Genomic DNA, 23197 nt, shown 5'->3' with positions numbered 1-23197 from the left:
TATGGTGACTGAACTCTGAAAAAAGTGAAAAGACTATGATCTAGAGAAAAGCATATCTGTCACATTATTTAGTTGGTGGCAATTTCACTGCAATTTAGCCTTAATCTTTTTGTTGAAGTGATCTAAATAACAAAAGATCCACAAGAAAAATATTTTTAAAAAATAAATAAAAGCTACATTTGGTTACCAAACATGAGTGTACAAAATGTGATTCAATGGTACATGAGAAACATCTATAAAGCATTTGAGAATCCCTAAACATCCTGAATTCAAAGTCTGGGTCTAGAAGCTACATTTGAAAAACCTCACTGATGATATTAATGATCAGTTTAGAAAACAGTCATATTTTAAAAATATAATCTCAAAGTCTTTGATTTTATAGCATGTATTCTCTCTTTAAGAGACATACACACAAAGTTGGCTGTCAGTACTGAAAGCTGTTATCTATTCCCAGAAAATAGAGTATGCTGGTTAAAGCCATCACAGTATTACTTGTACTCAGTGTAAATGGTTCCAAACCCTAGGCTTAACCAATTACCAGCTGCGCTACTTTGGGCATGTTATTTAACTTTTGTTTCCTCATCTGAGGATCAGAGATTTTAAATTATACTTCCCCAGAGGGTTCTTAAGAGGATTAAATAATCAAACGTGTGCAAAATATCTAGAGCAAGGCCTAGACAATAGCACAGGCTCAATAAATGTTAATGCGTATTCATTATTATTTAATATAGGAAAGAAAGGAGACCCCAGTGAGTTGGAGCAGTCAAACATTTCAAAGAGCACCTGGTATACAAAAGTGCCCTGATGGATGGGTAAGGCTTCAGAGTTAAGAAACAAATGCATGAAGAATAAAGAGACGAAGGACTTCAGGGTTCAAAACACTCTGGACTATAAACTCAGTCTGTTAAATGGGCCCACTGACATGCAGCCTGAATGGCAGGCAGGGGAGTTAAGCCGTAAGTAACAGGAAGCCCTGCAGTTCTTAAATAGGGCAGAGAAACAGTAAATGCAGGATTTCAGAATTCCTGCCTGGGCAAGATGCCAGCCTGAAGATGAGGAACCAGCCTAGGCGGGAACAAGCCAGTGATGAAGTTTAGAAACACCTTTGTCTGCGAAACTATCAAAGTGCCACTCCGAGAACTGGATATCAACTAACTAGAGTCTTCCAGAATGAATAAAGGTACATATAAACAGAAATGTCTAACATAAAAAGATCAAAAGAACCATTCTAAGAATATTTTGGAAGTCAGCACCATGGAGATACTTCAGGAGAATGTCCACAGTCCACATGAAAATTACATGTGTAACAATGCTTATATTTACATACAAATGTCTCTCTCCAGAACATCTATCTCTTAGGATTGCTAGTTAAGGAATAATGCATTTGCTTTCTAAAGGACATTTGTCCTCCCGTATCTTCTCTTAAGAAGAAAATACTTTCAGAATACATGCACAACCTCCTCTAGCAAGCATTTTACAACCTGACTAAACTTTCAAATTTTACCATCTCTAAAAGTTAATATCTCAGAAATCATTAGAGAAATACTGGTCTAATAACTGGATGCTTAATGGAACCAATCACAACACTTAAGTCCCTGACAGAATCAACAATATTAAAAAAAAACACACAAAACTTTCTTTTGGTCAAACTCCACCCAAGATAATTATCATGAAGAACAGTGATCACTGTTAAATCAATTTCTGAATCCTAGGCAAACGGTTAACAAGTCACAGAATTCAAGTAACAAATGGTGCACATTCTTATGTAGTTCCAAACCCTTCTCATCGTATTTAAAATTTTGCAGCAACAGACTAAAAGGAAATCCCTACTTCCCTCAACTTTAAGCATATAAAATACAAACAGCCCTAGCATGCCGGCCCTTCTTGTCATCAAGGTTACCAACACTTACATCCTCTGCGGCTTCACTCAGATGAAACAAAGAACTACGTTGTGCCACGTACTAGAACGCCTTCCCAAGGCCTGACTCACTGCGCTGTGAAACATTAGAAACTGTTGTGACTTGTTACACTCCACTGGCTAATAACGGTTGGTGTGAAAACAGTGAGGGTCCTAAGGCTGAATTTTACTATGTCCAAGGACCAGGCCAAATGCCTCATTATGGTCAGTCTCTCTGTCACATCCTTTAAAGGGAGACCGACAAGAGTAGGATTTGATATTACACAATATACCAAGCTACTGGAAAATCTCCAAAGTAACAACCTGAAATCTATTCAATGTGATCTGCTTAATTTTTTTGAAAGTCTATCACAGGGCACTATGCCAAAAACTATTTCACAAAAGACAAAAAATTATTTCACCATATATTTGGAAGTAATATGTTAACAGAGAGAGGAAATTCATTTGGAAACAGGAAGCAAGTGATAAGAGGATAATTATTCATCAGAGCTCTAAATGAAAAAATTCAAATAAACAGCATCCCTCCAAAGTTAATGAAATAATTTAAAGAAAATCAGCGCATTTTCATTCTGTATATTCTCACACAAACAGGGGAAAAAATGAGCCACTTAAAAACATACAGAATCCTCTGTAGAATACTGGTGATTAAGCTCTGTAAAAAAGGAGAAAGATGGAAACAGACCCATCTGATTGGAAAAGATCAAAGTCTGTCAAAACACGTGCTAGCACGGGTATGAGGAAACTGGCCTTCTCATATTGTGGGCAGGAGTGTCTCCACAGAGAGAGTTGGCAGTATCAGTCAAAACGTGGACAACCCTTTGACTCAGCAATTCCATTTCTAGATATACTCATATATGTGCCTAAAATATAGATATAGATACAGATACAAAAATTACACCACAGTATTACTAAAAGAAAAAGATTAGAAACAATCTAATTGTCCATCCATAGGAACTGGCTAAATAAATTATGATAAGTCCAAATATGATGCAGCTATACAAAAAGAATGAAGACATATTTATTGATTTGGGGTTAAGTTTAAAAAGGCAAAATGCCAAAAAACAAAATAATATGTCTTTAAGGACACTATTTGTGTTGAAAAGGAGGGTAGTGAGGATATATATGTACTTTCACATATCTGTATAGATTACCCCTGGCACTATACACAAGAAACTGCAAACACTGGCTGCTTGCAGGCAAAAGAAATGAATGATAGGGCAACAGAAGGTTCTTTCCTCTAAACTCTAATGAGTCATTTGACTTTCAACTCACATGAATGTCTTACCTAAAGAGAAGCATAAACTAATTAAACTTTAAAAGGGAGGAAAGCGTGAAGGGTTAAGATTTCTTGAGTACCATATTTGATCCAGTAAATAACTGTTCCCACTGTAACTTTTTAAAACCTACCTCTTTCTTTGCACTTTCCATCTGACTTGTCCTTTTTCATTTCGTCCCGTCATTTCCCAGCTCATTGCACTCTCCTGCATTTAGGCTGGACAGGGACACCTGCTGCCACTGCTTAAGCTCCACCAGGTAGACTAAGGGCCAGTGGGGCTGATGAACTTTGTTCCAGTAATTATCACACAAAACGGGTAACAATCTAAGCTGCAAAAGAAAACTGAGTATTGACAGAGAGCAGATAACTCCACTTAAGGCACAAGAAAGAAATGATAAAAAGGTGACAGAAGAGAGGGAAGTGATGATTCGAGAGATTCCATTTTAATACTATAAAAAATTCTTCCAAATCTGACTTTAAACACTCATTCAATATTGTCTGTTCCATCCATAGCTAAATATTTTATTACCTTTAAAAAAAGTGTCTATGCTACAAAAGTGATTTTCCTACTCTGCAATTAAAACACAAATCTGAATTCCCAGCAGGGCTATACAGTACAGACTCTGTACCCAGAATACCTAAATGAGGGACCACCATGGTCACTGTTCATTACTTTCTTAAACTGGTGTTTTCTTTTCAATCCCATTATTGTGTCATTTATTTGCAAATCCACACATATATTAATATTTCACATGTGAGGATCTTATTTTGTGAAGTTTTATATCATATACTCAGTATTTCTTCATCTTAAAAATTCAAACAAAGGCTTAGAGTCTCACCTCCTAAAGCTGAAACCTAATTATCTCTTCTAGCCAAAGAAGCAATCCCTTGTCAGCCAGAGACATGGGTGTTTCTAAATTAATGAAGTCATATCAGATTTCTCTTCTGTGAAGTTGTAACTGGGGGGAAAGACCACGAAGGGCCTTGCAGTACATAAGAATCTGGGTGAGAACTACTACAAACAGGATGTTTCAGACAAAGGTATCTGGTTAACTGTATATTCACACTGCAGCCTGACCAGCAACCATCATAAAGACAAGCTCTCTGCATTGAAAATTCTCAAAAATGACTGAAAGTGAGTCTACAGGCTTTGGTTATTCTCAGTTTAAGTAAATATTAGACCTAACTCACGAGTAAATGAGTACCTTGAATGAAAATCTCCTTTTCTTAGGTCTAAAGTGCTTTTCTTACTTGACTCAATCTCTACAATATTGTTTCTTCCATCAGATACAAAAATCCTGTATAACAATAAAATTCCTATGTTAGCAAGTAACTTTCTATAATGCCCAATATTCATTAAAAACTTAAAAAAAAAAAAGCCTTTTTTCTCTAACTACTAACTTAACAATAAAATTGACTTAGACTTTCATCTTTTTACAGAAAAAATCTTCAGAATTATCTTGAGATTCTTGAACCTTGCAACCACCAATGACAGCAAATTGCCATGTAGTAAAGGCAAGCCTCTGAGCCTTCCACATAACTAATTAGTATTTTAAAGCAAAGGGTGAACATACATGTGAAATATACATTATGCAGTTAAGCAAGCTAAATTATTAACTTTCTAACTTGGCATAATGACAGGGTAGTTGGAAGGGAATGTAAAAGAAAATACTCAACAGCTTAAAATTAACAATGGACCCATTTATTCAAGGTAGGATGGTTCTCTCATTTCAGCTTGAGGACTGAAAGTCTCTTTCTACCCGCCTCTTGGAGGGAACTCTGCAGCTGGCCTCTCTGGAGAATCACTCAGCTTTATTCACAATTTCACCCAGAGTCAAGCAATAGCAAAAAAAGTCTTCATTTTCACGGACACTGGAAACCAACACAGAGAAACACTTACTCTGAGGTGTTCAAAGTTCATCCTTCAAGGACCAATTCAATTAATTTCTCCTGTAGGTAATTTCTCTACCCTAAACAAACACAAAAGGTCTGTGTCCACCGAAACCAAGAAACACTTATCTGTATCTCTGTCATTCCATCAAATATTGTCTTGTGACAGGTCTTATGACATTGCCTAGTACTCTATTTTTCTCCACAACCTTTGTACTTTCCGATACTTTGTCTCTTCCTCTATGGCTTCCACGAAATGTCCCTTTAACTACTGAATGAATGAATTCACAGCAAAGCGTTTTCACTGTTCTATGTATCAATAGTACTCTGAAACAGGGCTCCATACTCCAAGAAATAATACATATCTTCTGCTTTTCAAAACCAACTAAAATCTTGTCTGACCTGGTGTCAACTGATCCTCCCCTAACTCTTGGAATCAAAATCTCTATTATTTGGGTATTGAAATGTCTGACCTCATTTGATCTGCTAAAGAAACACCACAGATGTGTTTATAAAGAACTGGGAGATAACCTTCAGGAAGTCCAAATATTGAAAGTTAAGGGAAAATCCTAATATCATATATCAGAAAATAACATAAGCAGAGTGTTTGAATTTTAGGACGCTGTAGTTAAAATGTTATTCACAAATACACTATCTTTCTTGTAATTCCACGGTGAGGGTCATCAACTTGCCAAAATACAGCCCTGAATTGTGCAACAAGTCTCCTATTTCTTCTTATAAAATATATTGGCAAAGACCAACAAACCCACACTGCTACAATGAAACCATCCCTACATTCCACGGCTTCAAGGCAATTTCATAAATATAGGGTCATAAAAACACAGCCTACAAACTCCAGTAGCCGACACGCCACTTTAAGGATAGGAAATTGAAGACAATGATATGTAATCAGGCAGTTACAGCAATTTGAGGATCTTTTCAAAAAGTTTGCAAGAATTACCAATCTTACCTTAGAAACCTACCAACTAAAGAAGTATGCAAAACTCATACAAAAGAGATGGAGAACAAAATCTGAACATAATGCTAAAATTTTATAGTTTGAATGCTTTAAGAAACAAGTCATAATCAATATATTCCTATGCTGATAACGACAAAATCTTAAGAAAACAGAATGTTCAAGTCCCAGCCAATGACTTCTTTACCTCAAATACATTTGATATCTGAGTTCCAATATTACAAGGAAACCATAAATAGCACTTTAAAGTTCAACACAATAATACATGACCAGAGGAAAAACTGTATACTTTTGAACTCTATAGATGCAGGTTCCTAGCTAAGCACAAACTTGTACATTTTTTTCTTTTTCATTTTCAACAGACAGTAAATTGAAAAATATGCAACTGTTCCCTACAATTATGGGGCATTTGATGTTTCAAGTCTCTAAATAATTTTTTCTTTTTAATTTCTTATTATTGTAAAAGATAACTGAGCAATTATCACGCCAGACCTTGTTAAGAATTCCATACACATTATCAAAATAAGAGAATCACTAAATTATATGTTTTAAGGCATGCTTTCAGATTTTAATTGCTTCTTGATACTATTAATTAAATAATCTGGTGCCTACTGAAATATATCCCAATAATTTTACATAATGAAGGCAGAATAAATATAACCAGAGAACTAATTAAGATGAGGTATAACATTAATCATCTTACTACCACAATATAAATTAGTTATTAGGCACCCATGTTTATTAGGCAATGTTACTACTGCACATGTTTAAACTGAACCACACAAGGGGTTAAAAATAACTACAATGAAAGGCCAACAGCCTAACAGCAAAGTTGCGCCAACATTCCCTCTCCTCCCCCTCCCCCTCCATCCTCTCCAGTCCAGAATGAATTGCATGCCCCACTGCACAAGACCCAAAAAGGTCACAGGAGATGGCAGAGACTTTTGTAAGAGAACAGAAATAACTCAGCAGCTTTGTTACCATAGTCTCTTTTAATCAGCATGTTCAAAACCCTTTAATTAGCACCCTGTCTACAGAAGGAAAGCATTTCTTCTGCGCCAAGAGAGAGCACATATGTATGTACACACTGTTCTGTTCTATCAGCATCACAACATGGAGCTCAGACTGTCTGCCAGAAAACAAGCAGACGACTATTTTAAAGGTATGGCATCACAATATCTACACACTCTATTTGCATTTCTATAATCAAACAACAAAGTATGTTCCATTGGGTGTTCATTTGTCTCTGGATTTTTTTTTTTAGCAAAAAATGGGAGTATTTAAACCACAATTTTCTTGAGTCCATTATCACAAACGAGGATATTCAAAAGTAATATAAAATGATGTTAACAGAATGTGAAAAAAGACAATATTCAAATATTGTTCCTTTCTGCATAATAGCTCTTTGGTAGGAGGCAACAAGACACTGCTCCCCTCAAACAGGAATAAATCACAAGACACATTTTCACAAGAATGTTTTACAGTTAAAATTTCATCCAACCATGCAAAGCCTTAAAACTTGCAGACTGGATTACATACATGTGTTTCCTTGTAAAACCTGAGTAGCTGAAATCAAGATGGAATTTGGAGATAAAGATAACTATTTAAAAATTCAAAGCCAAAAAACAAGGAAAACTTCATTAGTAAACTGGATTTGAAGCATTTTCATTGAGATACATAACTGTTACAAACTTATTTTCAATCTTTCAAAATCAAGTAGTATATAATACTGTAAGAAGCAGTGTGTGTATGTGTGTGTGTATATATATATATATAATTATTTATATACTAGTACATATATAATTAAACCAAAAGGTAACCCTCTAAATATCTAACTAGAGAAAGAATCTACCTAAATTGATGATACAGCTTACTGAGCAGGCAGCAGAGTATACCTGCTTGAAAGGCAGCTCTTCCGCATTAGCCATGGGAGCTCCCAGCACAGTTCTGTATCATGAGAATACCACCACTATGTCACAGGCTGGTGTGAGAATTACCTAAGACAAGGGAGGTAAAGAACTTGGCAAAAGTCCAAAAGTTTGCTGGTAATGTTGTTTGGGGGATAGGTTTTTTCATGTATTGCACAAAAGTGCAAATTGGCACAACCTATCAAAAATTACATATATAATCACGTATATATGATATCCACTGCAGCATTACTTGTAAAAGTAATACTGGAAACAGTATAAACACACTTCAATAGGGGATTACCTAGGTAAATGTTACTTCCCTGCAAAAGAATTCTATACATCTGTTAAAAATAAAAGAAACACTCTACATGTTAATCAGGAAAATTCTCCACGGAAAGCTGTTGAGAAAAAAAGGAATGTGTGGAATAGTGTGTATATTATGCTACCATGCAAGTAAAAGGGAACAGATATTCATATTTATTTGAATATACAAAAAATCCTTTAAATGTCATACAACTAATTAAAAGCAAAAATTACCTATTGGAGATGAAAGTGAAATAGTGCCTGATACCCAGTCCAGCCTCAATAAATGAAAGCTATTATTATTACTCCCCTCATAAGTATTATTAGCATCAGGAAACATATCTTTAAAATATATACATAGAATATATTCAAAATAAATCCATAATGAGGTAAACAGCCAAATCTCAGTTATTCAAAGATTGACTATCTATTCTCTACCATCTTATGGAAAACCCCCAACAAAATTTTTGGCCAACCCAATAGTTGAAGATCCAAGCCCTTCAATTCCTCTTCAAAGCTAAGTATCTTTTGGCCATTTTACTTTAGGCTATCACCTTCATCAGAGAGCAAGTTGAGGAAATAACACCAAAACAGTTATTTTACCCAATACTGATCAACAGTTTCTAATAAACAGCTTTTGGAGCTTAAAGTGACAGTGTACATCCCACAGTTACAACCTTCTATTACATCTGAAGAATCTAAGGTCCAGATTAGTGACAGTTCAAAGATCTGGAGTCTGTCCCCCAGTTAAACGCTTTCCTTTTTTTTTTTTATTAAGAGGGAGGAAAATATGCTTAATTGAAATCAATTATCCAATTTCCTTCCCCAGCAGATCCTTTACGACAATTAACTAAATCTGCTCAGATCATATTCCATAAGCAATTCTATTAAGTAGAGCACAGGACATTCAGAGATTTCAACAACTCAGCCGTGATGTTTCTAGGACTATGCATCGAGTGAACATCTGCAACAAAGTCTGTAAAGTTTGCTTACACTGGAGATGGTCAAAGGCATGTTGAAATCCTTGCCACCTTGCAGCCGGAAGCCCCAGGGAGCTGGGCCCACCAGGGACACACTGTAGTTGCTCATGGTTCTAACGAGGCAAAGTCCAGTCCCTCAAAATGCAAGAAACTGAAAGAAAACCAGACGGTTAACAAGGATGCTTAGCTGAAAGGCTATTACATATTTAAATGCACTGAATATAAACCCAACTAAGTTATCTTCAGTGTTCTGTTTTTGGGGAAAGAGGGGATACGCAGAGTAAGTTTATATTGTTCTCATTTCAGTCTATGCAATCTCTAAACTTATGCCAATTTCCATAGTCTAAAAATTCCATATCAGAGTATATTTCTAGACATTTGACCAGTCTTACAACTTGCTAGAACACAATTTGTGGCTTCTTGCATATAAACTTTAATTCCAGGTACCTTACAACACTTTTTATATTTAAAAAAAAAAGAACAAAACTATATTTCAGGTATAATTCAAAATGATTTTCCCCGACCTCTTCTGCTGAAATTGGCAAGAGTCCATTTCACTTACCTAAATTCTAGGTTATTTTAACATCTGAAGAGAACTGCAAATGGTAGACTCTCATTCATGCTTTCCAAACAATAAATTCTTTAAAATGAGAAGTTGTTTCTTAATGCATAAAAACTATTTTCTCTAATCATAAACTACAACTTGCATTTTCTCATATAGGGACATGGTATTTTCCACACTTAAATTATTCACTTTTCCTTCAGACAGGCAGTGATGGGCAGTACTCTGGTGGTGGTGGTTTACTTGCTAAGTCATGTCCAACTCTTTTGCAATCCCACAGACTGTGTGTAGCCTGCCAGACTCCTCTATCCACAGCATTTTCCAGGCAAGAATACTGGAGTGGGTGGCAATATTCTAGCACAGTGATATCTGAGTCAGAACCTGCTTTTTGTTTTACATACACACATCATCAGGCAAAGTGGAGTGAGCATTTACCACACAGTGTATAAGACTGACTAAACATGGTAGGAATATAGGGTTAATCTTATTGCATGAAAGGGAATTAGAGCTTTAGAAAACAACCAGTGCTTTCTTTTTTCTATGTTTGTTTTTTCTATGTTTTGCTCGAAGGGAGCTCAAAATGACTCTCATGATACCATGTACTTCTATATAACAAAAAAAACTAAAGGAATAAAAGCATGATTCAGAGCTTGGTACTGGTTGTTATGGTGATAATGTGGGAGAAATTAGGAGGAATAGGGATTTTCTAAAATGTAATACTAAGAAATGTACTATTTGCTTCTTTAAAATATTAGTAATATAACAATAAATAATTTAAAACCACACTTAAAAAAAAAAACTGCTTAAGACCTACTTCCTTGAAGAAACCTGTTGTTTAACCAAATCATTACTTGTCCTAAAATATTTCATTTTTTAACTTGTTCAAAATTTCTACTCCATTACATCAATTAACAGTGGCAGATATAAATATTTGAACAATTAGGTATATTAAAAGCAAGCAGATTCCATCTTCTCCTGTGGGGAAAACGAGGCAAAATTTTCAAATAAGTCTAAATTCTTCAAGAAAATTCACTGAAAATATGTACTACATCTACCAGTAAAAAAAAAAAAAAAAATGAGAAAGCTTCTCCCCAGGCATAGTAGTTCACTGAACTACTAGGCAACAAAACTAGTACTAATGTTAACAGGCACCAAAAAGATGAAAAAGGCCAAACCAGATATCAAACTATGAGATACAGGTGAAAAATGAACAGTAAGGAGGTAATAAGGAGCCACAATCCATGGGGTCACAAGAGCCGGACAGAATAGGACTTAGCGACTAAACCACCCAATATACATAATTTAATTGCTTTCTCCCTATAATAAAAGCGTTTCTGAGAACTTGTAGAGAAGAATTATTTGGATGATGGCACACAATATTTACCAAAAGTGTATAAAGCCAACAGATATTTCACAGGCAATATGTCCCTCCTCCTTTTTTAATCTTTAACTTTTCCTCAAAAGAACGTGAAAGTCAGGCTCAACTTTTCTAATCCCATTGTTGCCTACAAGAAAATGTATTTAATTCATATATTAACCCATGTACCGGGAGTTCCTTTCCTGCTTTCTCCCTTTTGTTATTAAAATCTCTAGAACTGGCAAGTTCACAGCCACACTATAGAACCAGAGTCAGTTCATTTCTAGACAGTGCCGTTTCCCTCGCTTTGCCAGTTTCATGTGACTTGAAATAGTCAGAAACCAAAGCAACAGTAATATTAATGCCCTTTTCCAGGTCTGGTTATTAGTGCCCAAACTCTTCCTAAATTACCAAGGAGGCAGGAAATATTGAGCAGCCTTTCTTCTTTCAAATAAGTAGAAAATGTGGGAACTTCTGTATTGTGTTGGATTTTCTTTTAGGGAAAGTCCAAACAATGTCTTCGCTCTAGGCAGCTTGGTATTTCCCACACTTCTATCCTAACTTTTCGGTGGATGGGAAGAGTGGAAAGAAGAATTCGTGATGAATGGCTCAGAGAAGGCTCTGAAATCAAAGACGTATCTTGAGATTCTCTTCCTCCCCAGATTGAGAGACTGCGGAGGTAGAGTGGAAGAATTAAAGCCACAAGCAGCGGATGAAAGTAGCCGACGAGACAGTTTTCCAGCAGAGAGGTTCACGCCTAGCCCTGTTTGCCAAATAAGGTTCCCGAGCCGGCTGTTTCCGAGGCAGGCGGGTTCCAACGTCCTCGTGGTCAGGAAGGCGGCCTTGGGATAGGATCTGGCGATCACACCCTAGACCTGCCCTGCCCAGCGCAGCCACCAATTTTCTTTCCAGGCTCTGCCCTATCCATACGCCCTTCCTTTTTCCACTTATTGTCAAACGAATTAGAGGCACAGCCTAAAAAAGCCCCAACAAGTACGCAAGCATTAATAAATCTGGCGTTTACGACAGATATGTTTTTTAAACAAGCTCTATTCCTGGACACAGATTTGTTTTTTAAACAAGCTTTATTCCCCTAACAGGTTACACAATCCTAAATGTTGGAGGATGGGGCGGAGGGGCGGGGAGTAATAAATGCTTCTCAGTAGAGTGAGCGCAAATAAAAATTAGCCCCGCTTCCTCTCCACACCTCCAGGACACTGCGCAGGACGCGAGTATCCCCAGACTCCAAGGTGGGTGCCCAGAGGCGCTCGGCACCCGGATGGTGGCCCGCCCTCGCCCGACTCCTGCGCCCTTGCCTCAGCCGTGCTAGTCCCAGCCCGGCCGGGCTCCAGTGCCCGTTCTCTGGCCTGGAGTCCGCTTCCGCGCCGCCGTTTCCCCGACAGTCCTCTTCCCACGCCACTCTCCCACCTCCGCAGATCCGCGTCCAGCAAACACCTGAGAAGCTTCCCAGCGCTAAGCGCACCACCGTCTCTCCCTAAGCAGGACTTCTCGCCATGCGCTCAGTACACGGCGATTCCTTCTTTCCCTCCTCCCCACCCGGGTTCCGAGACGCGCATCCCCTGCAGGCGGCCACTCACCTCGGGGCCGGCGCCGCGATGCCTCCGAATCAGACGAGCGCTGACAAGTGACTCGCGCGGCTTGCGCCTTCCCCACGGCCCGCGGGAACTTCCGCCTCTTGGCTCCCGCCCCCTTGCCCCAACACTCACACACACCGGCCCCGCCCCCGAGTCAGGACACGCCCCCTCCGCTCCCGGCCACGCCCCGGACCCGCAGGGCTGCGCGGAGCTGAGGGAAGGCTGCGGCTGAACCTGCGGTGGGCTAACTGCAGCGAGCCGAAGCTGCTGCGGAAAGACTATTGCAGTACGGAGTTTCGGTGGGAGCAGTCTTAGGGGGTTTGGGGCAGTACCTGACAAAGGTCCGCTCTGCCTGTTTGTTTTGTCGTGGATGCATTTTTCTCTCCAGAAACTGAATTGGCAAGCAGTTGCTTTGGCTAAAAATAGGAGAGGGCTTTGGATAAATCCCTATCTATGCAAGTTCAGCGGCCACCTCCTGGTTTTTTGAGCAAGCTTTATGTGCCTGGAGAAGAGAAGTCTTTAAAGTTGACCTGTTAGGAAAGGGAAAATTAGCAACTTTAATATCTAGAAGTTAAATCCTCTAATCAAACCAGAAGACCGTGTTAAAAAAGAGCAGCGTCCAAAGGTGTTTCAACCATTATAACCTCAGCTTATTTTTCTAAGTCCAGATCAATAGTCCATTTTCCAGTTTCTATAAAGGTGCTTGATTTAGCCCAAGGGATTTATTCATGAGCAAATTTGAATAACGTTCAGTGAACATAAGAGAAAGTAACTTTTAGGCTTGTTTTGAACTGTGAATTGGCTTATAACATGTGAAAAGGATGGTTCTTAACCATGGGACGTGTAAAGCAAGGCTGATGGAGTCCGTGGGTCCCCAAGAAGTGCAAACAAAATTCTAGAGAACACCCCAAACTGCTCTATCCAAACCGGTAACCACTTACCACATGTTGAAACGTATTTACTACGACTGAAGCACTGAATTTTTTGTTTTATGTGAGTTTAAATTAAATTTAAAAACTGAAGTAGGATAACATGCCTCCGCTAAAAACAACCTTAGTGTTTGGATCAGAGTACATTTCACTTTACCACTGAAAACATAATGTCCACATTGTGCTATAATGGAAATGGATTTTGAAGACTTATTATGACAAATATAATATAAAATGTCATTAATAATTTTATGTTGATTACATGTTGAAGTGGTAAAATGTTTATATTTGTTAAACATACAATTAAAATTAATTTTGCCTGTTTTTAATGTGGATTTTAAGATGTTTTAAATTACCAATGTTGACTGACATTATTATATTTTCATTGGACAGCACTAGTCCATAGTTTTCATCACATTCTCTGAAAGATTATATTGGAGGGAAGGGTTTCCTAGTGTGAACTGGTTTACAGAGTGCTTTAATATTTGTTGTCATGTTTGACATCTCCCTCCCAAAATATATAAATAATTAAATAGTAACAAGAGCTTCCACTTACAAACACCTACCATACACTAGGCAGTGTAATAATTTTACTACACTTAATGTAATACTTCTTACTACACTTGATAATTATCCTAACTTTATAAGACAAATGTCATCCCATTTATAGTCGAGAAAACTGAGGTTCCAAGAGATTGCAGCTGATAACACTTCCACAGGGCAATGGCTAGAATTACCCTGTAAGGGTCCGCTCTCTGCTCCTCCTCATCTATTTGCTGCTAATACAGTTAATTTGATCCTGAATAAAACCAGGTTGACTAAAGACATCAATAACTGCAGGCAATGTGTAGAGGTATCACTAGCATCAAAATGGCACAGGCAGTTTGTTAAAACTGTAATTTCCTGGCCTCCAGACCCAGGATCCTTGCCAATGGGCCCCAAGAGTCTGCTTTTTTCTCAAACAAAAAATTTTTTGTGAAATGATTACCTGGATTTTTTTTTCATATCCAGGTAGTCATTCAACTATAATACTTAAAAATCACTTCCCTAGAAATATCCCTGTACCCCCAATTTACTGTAAACTGTGCTTTGGTGAGAACCATGCACCCCAGATAGCAACTCATCTCAGTTTCTTCATTTTAAAAGAAATAATTATAAGTTACCTTTTGAAGTTATCAAACTTTGAGATATATATATATATATATATATATATATATGGCATGCTTGGCACCAAGAAAGTGTTAAATAACTGGTAACCATATTAAACTTTCCTGACTAGATTTTATGTATCACAAAAGCTAAATAGAGAACTTTAGCATTTATTATGCATGTACTATTTCTTGACTTATGTATATTATTTAATTCTTAGAACCATATAGTTATTTTTTTCAAAGAAAGAAATAGTTGGAGATTCAGAAATTTAACCAAGGGCACACAACTAATTACTGATAGAAGTAGAAGAGAGGGTCTGACTCGAAAAACTACATCCTTTTCATCTCAACACACTGCATCTCGGTAAATTCAGTAAACCATCCAACTTAAAGACGAGAGAAAGAAGAGGGAAAACTATAGCAACTAACACTGTTGAGGGCCATAGAGGCGTAATCTGCAGCAAATTATGGTAGCACCACCTGGGAAGCCCTGAATAAAGGTTGAATTACTTTTAAGTAAGAGAAGGCGAAACTCCTGAACCGCTTCTGGTAGGGCATGTGCTTAATTTGTTCTAGAATGAATTGACACTGAGCTATCCTGACTCCCCTTTTCTGTCTCCCTCATGACTAACGTCTATGAAATGGTTGGTCATGGTTTGGAGGACAGTCCGTGACTACAGACTACAGGAAGATTACTGAGCCATTGGGAAATCAGACCAATGTCCTTAACCTCATTAACCCTATGGGCTAAGCAACGAAGCATTCACCACACCAAAAAAAGTACTAACAGCCTCACTCAAAACAGTACACAAAAAGCTAAAATTAGAAAAGGAAATTAGATCAAAAGATTAATTTAGCAGGAAGAGTTTTTAATAATATTCCATCTAAACACAGTATTTACCTCCATGTATAAATGTTTGCTCTAACATTTTAATTATCCAATATATGACTCAGAATTCCTCTTGCAGTACTTCAAAAATAACAGAAACTTTAAATTACAAGATGGCATGGCCGTGATGAGTTTTTACAGTTGCACCCAATAAACTATAATGTGCCAGTATTTTAAAAGTTCCTATGTTACTCTAAGTCAGTTTATCTTCAAAGTCCTAATTCTGAAAGGCAAATAAACCACTCATAGGTATGAGTATTTAATGTTTAAAACCTGGGATGGAGAGGAAGTATTAACTATTCTAATACCTAAAGAAACATTTGGTAATCTAGGGAGAGAGGCATACTGTCATTCTAAAGCTTACTGCAGAGTCCTGGGAGAAGGGCCAGAACTAAAAGAGGCACAGAGAGTGGAAAGAAGTTAACGGATGAGAAGGACTCTAAGAATTCTAACATCCATGAAGCTTAGGTAACTGAGTAAATGTGTGCTTGAGGAAGATGTTATAAAGAAGTTTAAACTTTTCAAAAGTAGCTCCCAAGTTTCAAGTCTGGGTTCGAGGGGTAGTATTAATAACTGACTGATTAATGAAGGAAGAGTGGCCAAGTTTGTGCAGTGACTATGCATTTCACTGACAATTTGCTGTAAGCAAAAAGACCCAGTTGGTCAGTGAGGGGCATCAATAAGAAGAGTAGATAGTAAGGACACTGAAAAAAGTACTCAGGAGCTCCAAGTTTGATATTTCAAAAGGGGAGGAACAGTTCTCATGATCAGATCCAGGTTTAGCTAGTCTGAGGTTTTGCCCAGAGAAAATCAATTATTTGAGGAGTCTGAAGTAGTCAGAAAGATAAACCAATATGTGATTTGGAGATTAGTGAGAAACAAAACATGTAGGTCAATCACTGAAAAAACTTCATGTCTGGGGATGTCTCTGGTGGTCCAGTGGTTAGGAATCTGCCATCCAAGGCAGGAGGTGCAGGTTTGATCCCTGGTAGGGGAACTAGGATCCCACATGCCATAGAGCAACTAACCCTGCGTGCTGCAACTAAGAGAGCCCACACGGCACAGCTAAGATCCAGTGCAGCCAGAATTAAAAACAACAACAACAACGAGACAGACTTGGTGTCTGGAGAGAAGTCAAGAAAGTAAGAAATGGGCCTGGAACATAGCTTCCCAATTAGTTGGTAGTGCCCATAAAACCATCTCCCCAGCCTGGGAGGCATTTTCCTGTTTCCAAATTTACATTCATGTAAAATCAATTAAAACGAAGTGTGTTAGGAAACCAAAAAGAGAGAAATTTAAAAATGGTCAGCTATCCATGTAAAAACATCTCACACTGTTATACTAAAAGAGTTAAGGAAAATGTGAAGAAAGAAAATTTAGATTTTATTTATAAAATATATTAGGTCACTTTTGGAGAATACAGTATGTTTACACCTCTATACAGAGTCCCTTTGTTAAATTATTTTAAATTAAATACCTTTGAGGGTACAATCTGTTTTTTCTCAGGGTACTGACTGATATGTTGCTGGTGATTTTTATTATCACCCACCCTGGATAAATCATTAAAATGCTATGCATGCTTATTTCTTGACCATTTACCCTGTCCCATATTCTGCTGATATAAGTGATTTTAAAAGCAAACTCATTTAGGGGAAAATACTAGATTTGGTTTTGGGATTTTTTTAATTGATGACTTTTTTAATTAGGCATTTTCTGTTTTTTAGAAGCATTCCCATTAGATTAAAATGTTGTGTGATGACTCACTGTCACTTAAAATCTGTAAATTAATATTTTATTTGTATATTGTCAATTTTGTAATCAGTAAAAGAGCTAGTAACAATCACAATTATTTATCACAAATAAAATACTTATTAAATCAAGATCTTGTCTATGTATATATAGTGAAGTATATAGTTGGTTATCTTTGGGAGATGGGATTATGAGGCTGTTAATTTTTTTCCTTAAATTTTCTAAATTTCAGATTTTTAGAGAACATTTAATATATATATAGTGGAAATAAGGCAACTCGTGTATGTTTTCATAAAACTACATGAATTGACCAAGTTCACCATAAAATATAAGCTTATATTAGCCCCAAATTAATTTAAATTTAATTGGTTTATAAATCTCAATTTCTTTAAGTGTGGTTTTGTCCCAATCCACCGATGTAATCTTTACTTAGCCGTTAAGTAGTTTTTCACATTGTCTGGGTTTAGAATTTCTCAGGCTTTTCCATGTGTCTCTCCATCAATGGTAGAGCTATGAAGACATAATTATTAACAAGACTAGTGTACAAATAAGGTCATTTAAGTAAATGTATTTGGATTGGAATGATCCTTGGGGAAAATCTAATTCTAACAAGCTTTATTTACAGTAAAATCTCTCCACCCAAAAGACAGTAACTCTACTAAATGTTTTTAAAATTCATTTACATACTCTGGGAAAAGCAAAGAAACTAATATTTTCATTGGAAGAGATCCACATATGTAGTCATAGTGGAATGTATTAAGGCATGTCATTCCCAGCCAAAGTGTAAGAGATGCTGTACTAAGAATGATGAATCAATTCATTAAAAATCTGATTATAGCTTAGAATTATTTTTAAGATATAGAAAAATATGAAGAAACAAATATGGATCAATAACATAAACGAAAACTATACTTAATTCTACCGAAGATGGAATACACATCACGTCAAATTCAGCCAGCATGTAATGTGCATACATTTATTGGCATTTAATTTCATTAAACTAATTCTGGGAAATTACTTAAAGCCATTTTCTGCCAGCTGTGAAAAGGTTAACTAATGAAGAAAGTGAACAAAATGTATTTTTTTTAATCTATGAGATGTGAAACTGGAATCTTTAAATATTTTTAAAATCTCATTATTTCATATGACAGCATATTTTAAAGTATTCTTTAGCCAAAGTTTGATGCCTGCTCCTTCTCACAATTTAAAAACTTTAACAAAATAACTAGCTTTTTGATAAATTAATAACAAAATCCATCCAGTTTTACTCGAATATTATTACTTTAGACATTAAATCTTACATTTTAAAATTTATAGAAAAAGTCTAGATATGAATGCTATCAATGGTTACCTCTAAGTAGTGAAACTATTTATAGTTTTATTTTACTCATATTTGCTTTTGTACTTTTAAATTCTTTTCTGAAAACATTTTACATTTATATTAAAGGCTTTCCTAGTGGCTCAGATGGTAAAGAAGCTGCCTGCAGTGCCGGAGACCCAGGTTCAACCCCTGGAGAAGGGAATGGCTACCCTTCTTGGGTAGGCCACTATTCTTGCCTGGAGAATCCCATGGACAGAGGAGCCTGGCGGGCAACAGTCCATGGGGTAGCAAAAATTTGGACATGACTGAGCAACTAACACTTTTATAATAAACTGAAAATTAACAGTAATGATTTTTATGTACATTATTATACACAACACTGACATATACATTAACACACATTGTTTATGCACATTGTTATTAGTAACATTGTGTTAATACACATAACATTGTCACATGCATTTGTTATATATACATAACAAATGTCTTTTTTTTTTTTGTACAGGTTATTGTTTAGTCACTGAGACTCTTTGTGACCCCATGGTCTGTAACCCTCGAGGCTCCTCTGTCCGTGAGATTTCCCAGGCAAGAATACTGGAGTGGGTTGTCATTTCCTTCTCTAGGAACAAATGTCTTTCAAAACTATTTAAATTATGAGTAATAATTTTTACTTATAAAATACTTACTGGTAGCTAGATGGGCTTCCCTCATAGCTCAGTTGGTGAAGAATCTGCCTGCAATGCAGCAGACCTGGGTTCAATTCCTGGGTCGGGAAGATCCACTGGAGAAGGGATAGGCTCCCCACTCCAGTGTTCTTGGGCTTCCCTGGTGCCTCAGCTGGTAAAGAATCCGCCTGAAATGTGGGAAGCCTTGGTTCAATCCTGAGTTGGGAAGATCCCCTGGAGGAGGGAAAGGCTCCAGTATTCTGGCCTGGTGAATCTGTGGGGTCACAAAGAGTTGGACATGACTGAGAAACTTTCACTTTCAGTGGCTAGATACTCTTCTGAATCCTTTTTACATATTTCATCCTCAGAGCGGAGCTAAATTTTGAGACCAAAACTTTGGCTATAGAGCACATGTACTTAACTAAAATAAGTGGGTGCTTTTACAGAGTATATTGTGATAATTTGTATCTCTGAAAATTTCTATTCAAGCAAGTCCGATTCAGCTCAATATGGGTCTAATTCAATTTGTAAACTTGATGATTTTTATGTCTTTGTATAACTGAGTATTAAGTGAATAAGCTAAAATAAAATAAAAAGATTGATTGAAGTAAAAATCACTTCAATTAAGAGATTAAGAGATAAACCTTTAGATTTGATCATAGGGAAAATATTCTTCAAATATTTAAGTCTGCAACTATTATTTCTATTGAGTCACAGCTTTCCATACAGAAAAGGGCCTCATAATAAAAATTTAGTTTTCAGTATGCGAAAAGAGAGAAAAAAATCAAATTAAAATATCATCAGAATAGTTGGTCTTCTCTATGAAAATATACTTGGAAGGAAAATTTGAGAACATGTATATGGTTATTCCATCAATACAAGTTCAAACATCCAAATTAAATCTGAAAAACAAAATAGTCACAGATTTGGTTTAGATAAAGAAAAACTGTTAGATATTTTTAATATTTAATTTTTTATTTAACCAAGGTACTTGATATCAGTTCAGTTCATTTCAGTTGCTCAGTCATGTCAGACTCTTTGCGACCCCATGGACTGCAAAACACAAGGCCTCCCTGTCCATCACCAACTCCCGGAGTCCACCCAAACTCATGTCCATTGAGTCGGTGATGCCATCCAACCACCTCAGCCTTTGTCATCCCCTTCTCCTCTTGCCTTCAGTCTTTCCCAGCATCAGGGTCTGTTCAAACGAGTCAGTTCTTCAAATCAGGTGGCCAAAAGCATTAGAGTTTCAGCTTCAGATATCAGTCCTTCCAATGAACACTCAGGACTGACCTCCTTTAGGATGGACTGGTTGGATATCCTTGCAGTCCAAGGAACTCTCAAGAGTCTTCTCCAATACCACAGTTCAAAAGCATCAATTCTTCGGCGTTCAGCTTTCTTTATAGTCCAACTCTCACATCCATACATGACTACTGGAAAACCCATAGCCTTGACTAGACGGACCTTTGTTAGCAAAGTAATGTCTCTGCTTTTTAAATATGCTGTCTAGGTTGGTCATAACTTTCCTTCCAAGGAGTAAGCATCTTTTAATTTCATGGCTGCAGTCACCATCTGCAGTGATTTTGGAGTCCCCCCAAAATAAAGTCAGCCACTGTTTCCATTGTTTCCCAATCTATTTGCCATGAAGTGGTGGACCCGGATGCCATGATCTTAGTTTTCTGAATGCTGATCTTTAAGCCAACTTTTTCACTCTCCTCTTTCACTTTCATCAAGAGGGTCTTTAGTTCTTCTTCACTTTCTGCCACAAGGGTGGTGTCAACTGCATATCTGAGACAATATTGCTTCCAGCTTGTGCTTCCTCCAGCCCAGCATTTCTCATGATGTACTCTGCATATAAGTTAAATAAGCAGGGTGATATATACAGCCTTGATGTACTCCTTCTCCTATTTGGAACCAGTCTGTTGTTCCATGTCCAGTTCTAACTTGCTTCCTGACCTGCATACAGGTTTCTCAAGAGGCAGGTCAGGTGGTCTGCTATTCCTATCTCTTTCAGAATTTTCTACAGTTTATTGTGATCCACACAGTCAAAGGCTTTGACACAGTCAATAAAGCAGAAATAGATTTTTTTTTTTTTAACTCTCTTGCTTTTTTGATGATCCTGTGGATGTTGACAGTTTGATCTCTGGTTCCTCTGCCTTTTCTAAAAGCAGCTTGAACATCTGGAAGTTCATGGTTCACATATTGCTGAAGCCTGGCTTGGAGAATTTTGAGCATTACTTTACTAGCATGTGAGATGAGTGCGATTGTGCGGTAGTTTGAATGTCTTTGGCATTACCTTTCTTTGGGACTGGAATGAAAACTAACCGTTTCCAGTCCTGTGGCCACTGCTGAGTTTTCCAAATTTGATACAAATACACCTTAATCAATTTTTAAAAAATAGTCTTAATCAAAGCTACATAAAACATTAAAGAAAATATTGCTAATTTTTTTAAACAAAGGCATTCAACATATTGTATTATTACAGTAATATGACAAAAAGTACTACAAAAACATAGGCAAAATGTGTGTTCAGCAGGAGCAAACAAGTATCCAAACCCTCTTAGAAAAGAAATGAGTTGGTTCATTACAACTTGAACCAAAGTGTCAAGTGTTACACATAGATCCAAATATAGTACCTTCTGGCAAAGAAACAGCAGAGGCAGAGCTGGTAGACACCTGATAGCATTGCCCCAGCAACCTGAGCTCAAGTTTTGCTTGTTGTGGAGACAAATACACTGGAAATCCAGGCAGTGAACAAATCATATTACCTCAATTCCAGAAAGTTCTTAGAAGATGAATTTTAAATCTCCTGATATGTCTTTTTGCTTGTTTCTATTTTAATATTTATTGTAGAATTTTTAAATATACACAAAATAGAAAGAATAAGTTAATGAACTCCCAGTGGATCCATTACCCAGCCTCAATGATCATCATCAATAATGTAATTTTAAAGTTTAACTCATCATTTTAAACCAAAAATAAGTTTTATATAGGACATGCGTGCATGCTCAGTGGCTTCTGTCATGTCCGACTCGTTGCAACCCTATAGACTGTAGCCCACCAGGCTTCTCTGTCCATGGGGTTCACCAGGCAAGAATACTACAGTGGTAGCCATTTTCTCCTCTGGGGATCTTCCTGATTCAGGGACTGAACTCGGGTCTCCTGCATTGCAGGCAGATTTTTTTATCATTGAGCCATGGGGGAAGCCAGTGGCAAGATTTCAGAAACTATTTTCCAGGTTCAGTGAAGGAATGTGGGTTTTAGTTCATCTATGTTGCTCTTGAAGTGTTAGAATACAGTTGGCAGGTTTTTTCAGATTTAAATTCTCAGTGTAAATAAATCTTTATGAGATCACCATCAATGCCAAAACCAAGCATGTTCAGAAATTCACTTTTATTAGACCAACTGCAGAATGAACATAGGGCTTCCCAGGTGGCACTAGTGGTAAGAACCCAGCTGCCAATGCAGGAGACGTAAGAGATGTGAGTTGGATCCCTGGATCAAAAAGACCCTCTGGAGTAGGAAACGTCAACCCACTCCAGTATTCTTGCCTGGAAGATCCCACAGACAGAGTAGCCTGGTAGGCTACAGTCCACAGGGCCACAAAGGTTCAGATACGACAGAGAAACCGAGCACAGAAATAGATCGAACAGACTTTCAGGATACATTCATGCTAATACCAAAGCTCACCAGAAGCTAATGAAAAACACAGATGTTCAATTTATC

The 23197-nt window shown here is 37.2% G+C and overlaps 1 protein-coding gene across 10 annotated transcripts in view; it reads right to left on the bottom strand.

Moving 5' to 3' along the window:
* PDLIM5 (PDZ and LIM domain 5) overlaps positions 1-19709 on the bottom strand; it is a 231114-nt gene extending 211405 nt beyond the window's left edge. For 8 of the 10 annotated variants that reach the window (XM_070452155.1, XM_020906712.2, XM_020906817.2 and 5 more), the window contains exons 1-2: positions 12771-12859; positions 9267-9404 (exon numbers count right to left, since the gene is read on the bottom strand). In XM_070452155.1, coding sequence (XP_070308256.1) covers positions 9267-9362 — 96 coding nt within the window. In that variant the 5' untranslated portion in view covers positions 9363-9404; positions 12771-12859. Of the gene's footprint in view, positions 1-9266; positions 9405-11583; positions 11931-12770; positions 12860-13099; positions 13298-19492 lie in introns of those variants that run through there. The other 2 variants (XM_070452156.1, XM_070452157.1) reach the window with 2 other exon arrangements.
* Between the last annotated feature and the right edge of the window lie 3488 nt (positions 19710-23197).

This window comes from Odocoileus virginianus, chromosome 21 (genome assembly GCF_023699985.2).
Source record: "Odocoileus virginianus isolate 20LAN1187 ecotype Illinois chromosome 21, Ovbor_1.2, whole genome shotgun sequence".
Taxonomy (NCBI): Eukaryota; Metazoa; Chordata; class Mammalia; order Artiodactyla; family Cervidae; genus Odocoileus; species Odocoileus virginianus.
The sequence above is the reverse complement of the archived record's forward strand: the minus strand, read 5'-3'. Positions and strand labels throughout refer to the sequence as shown.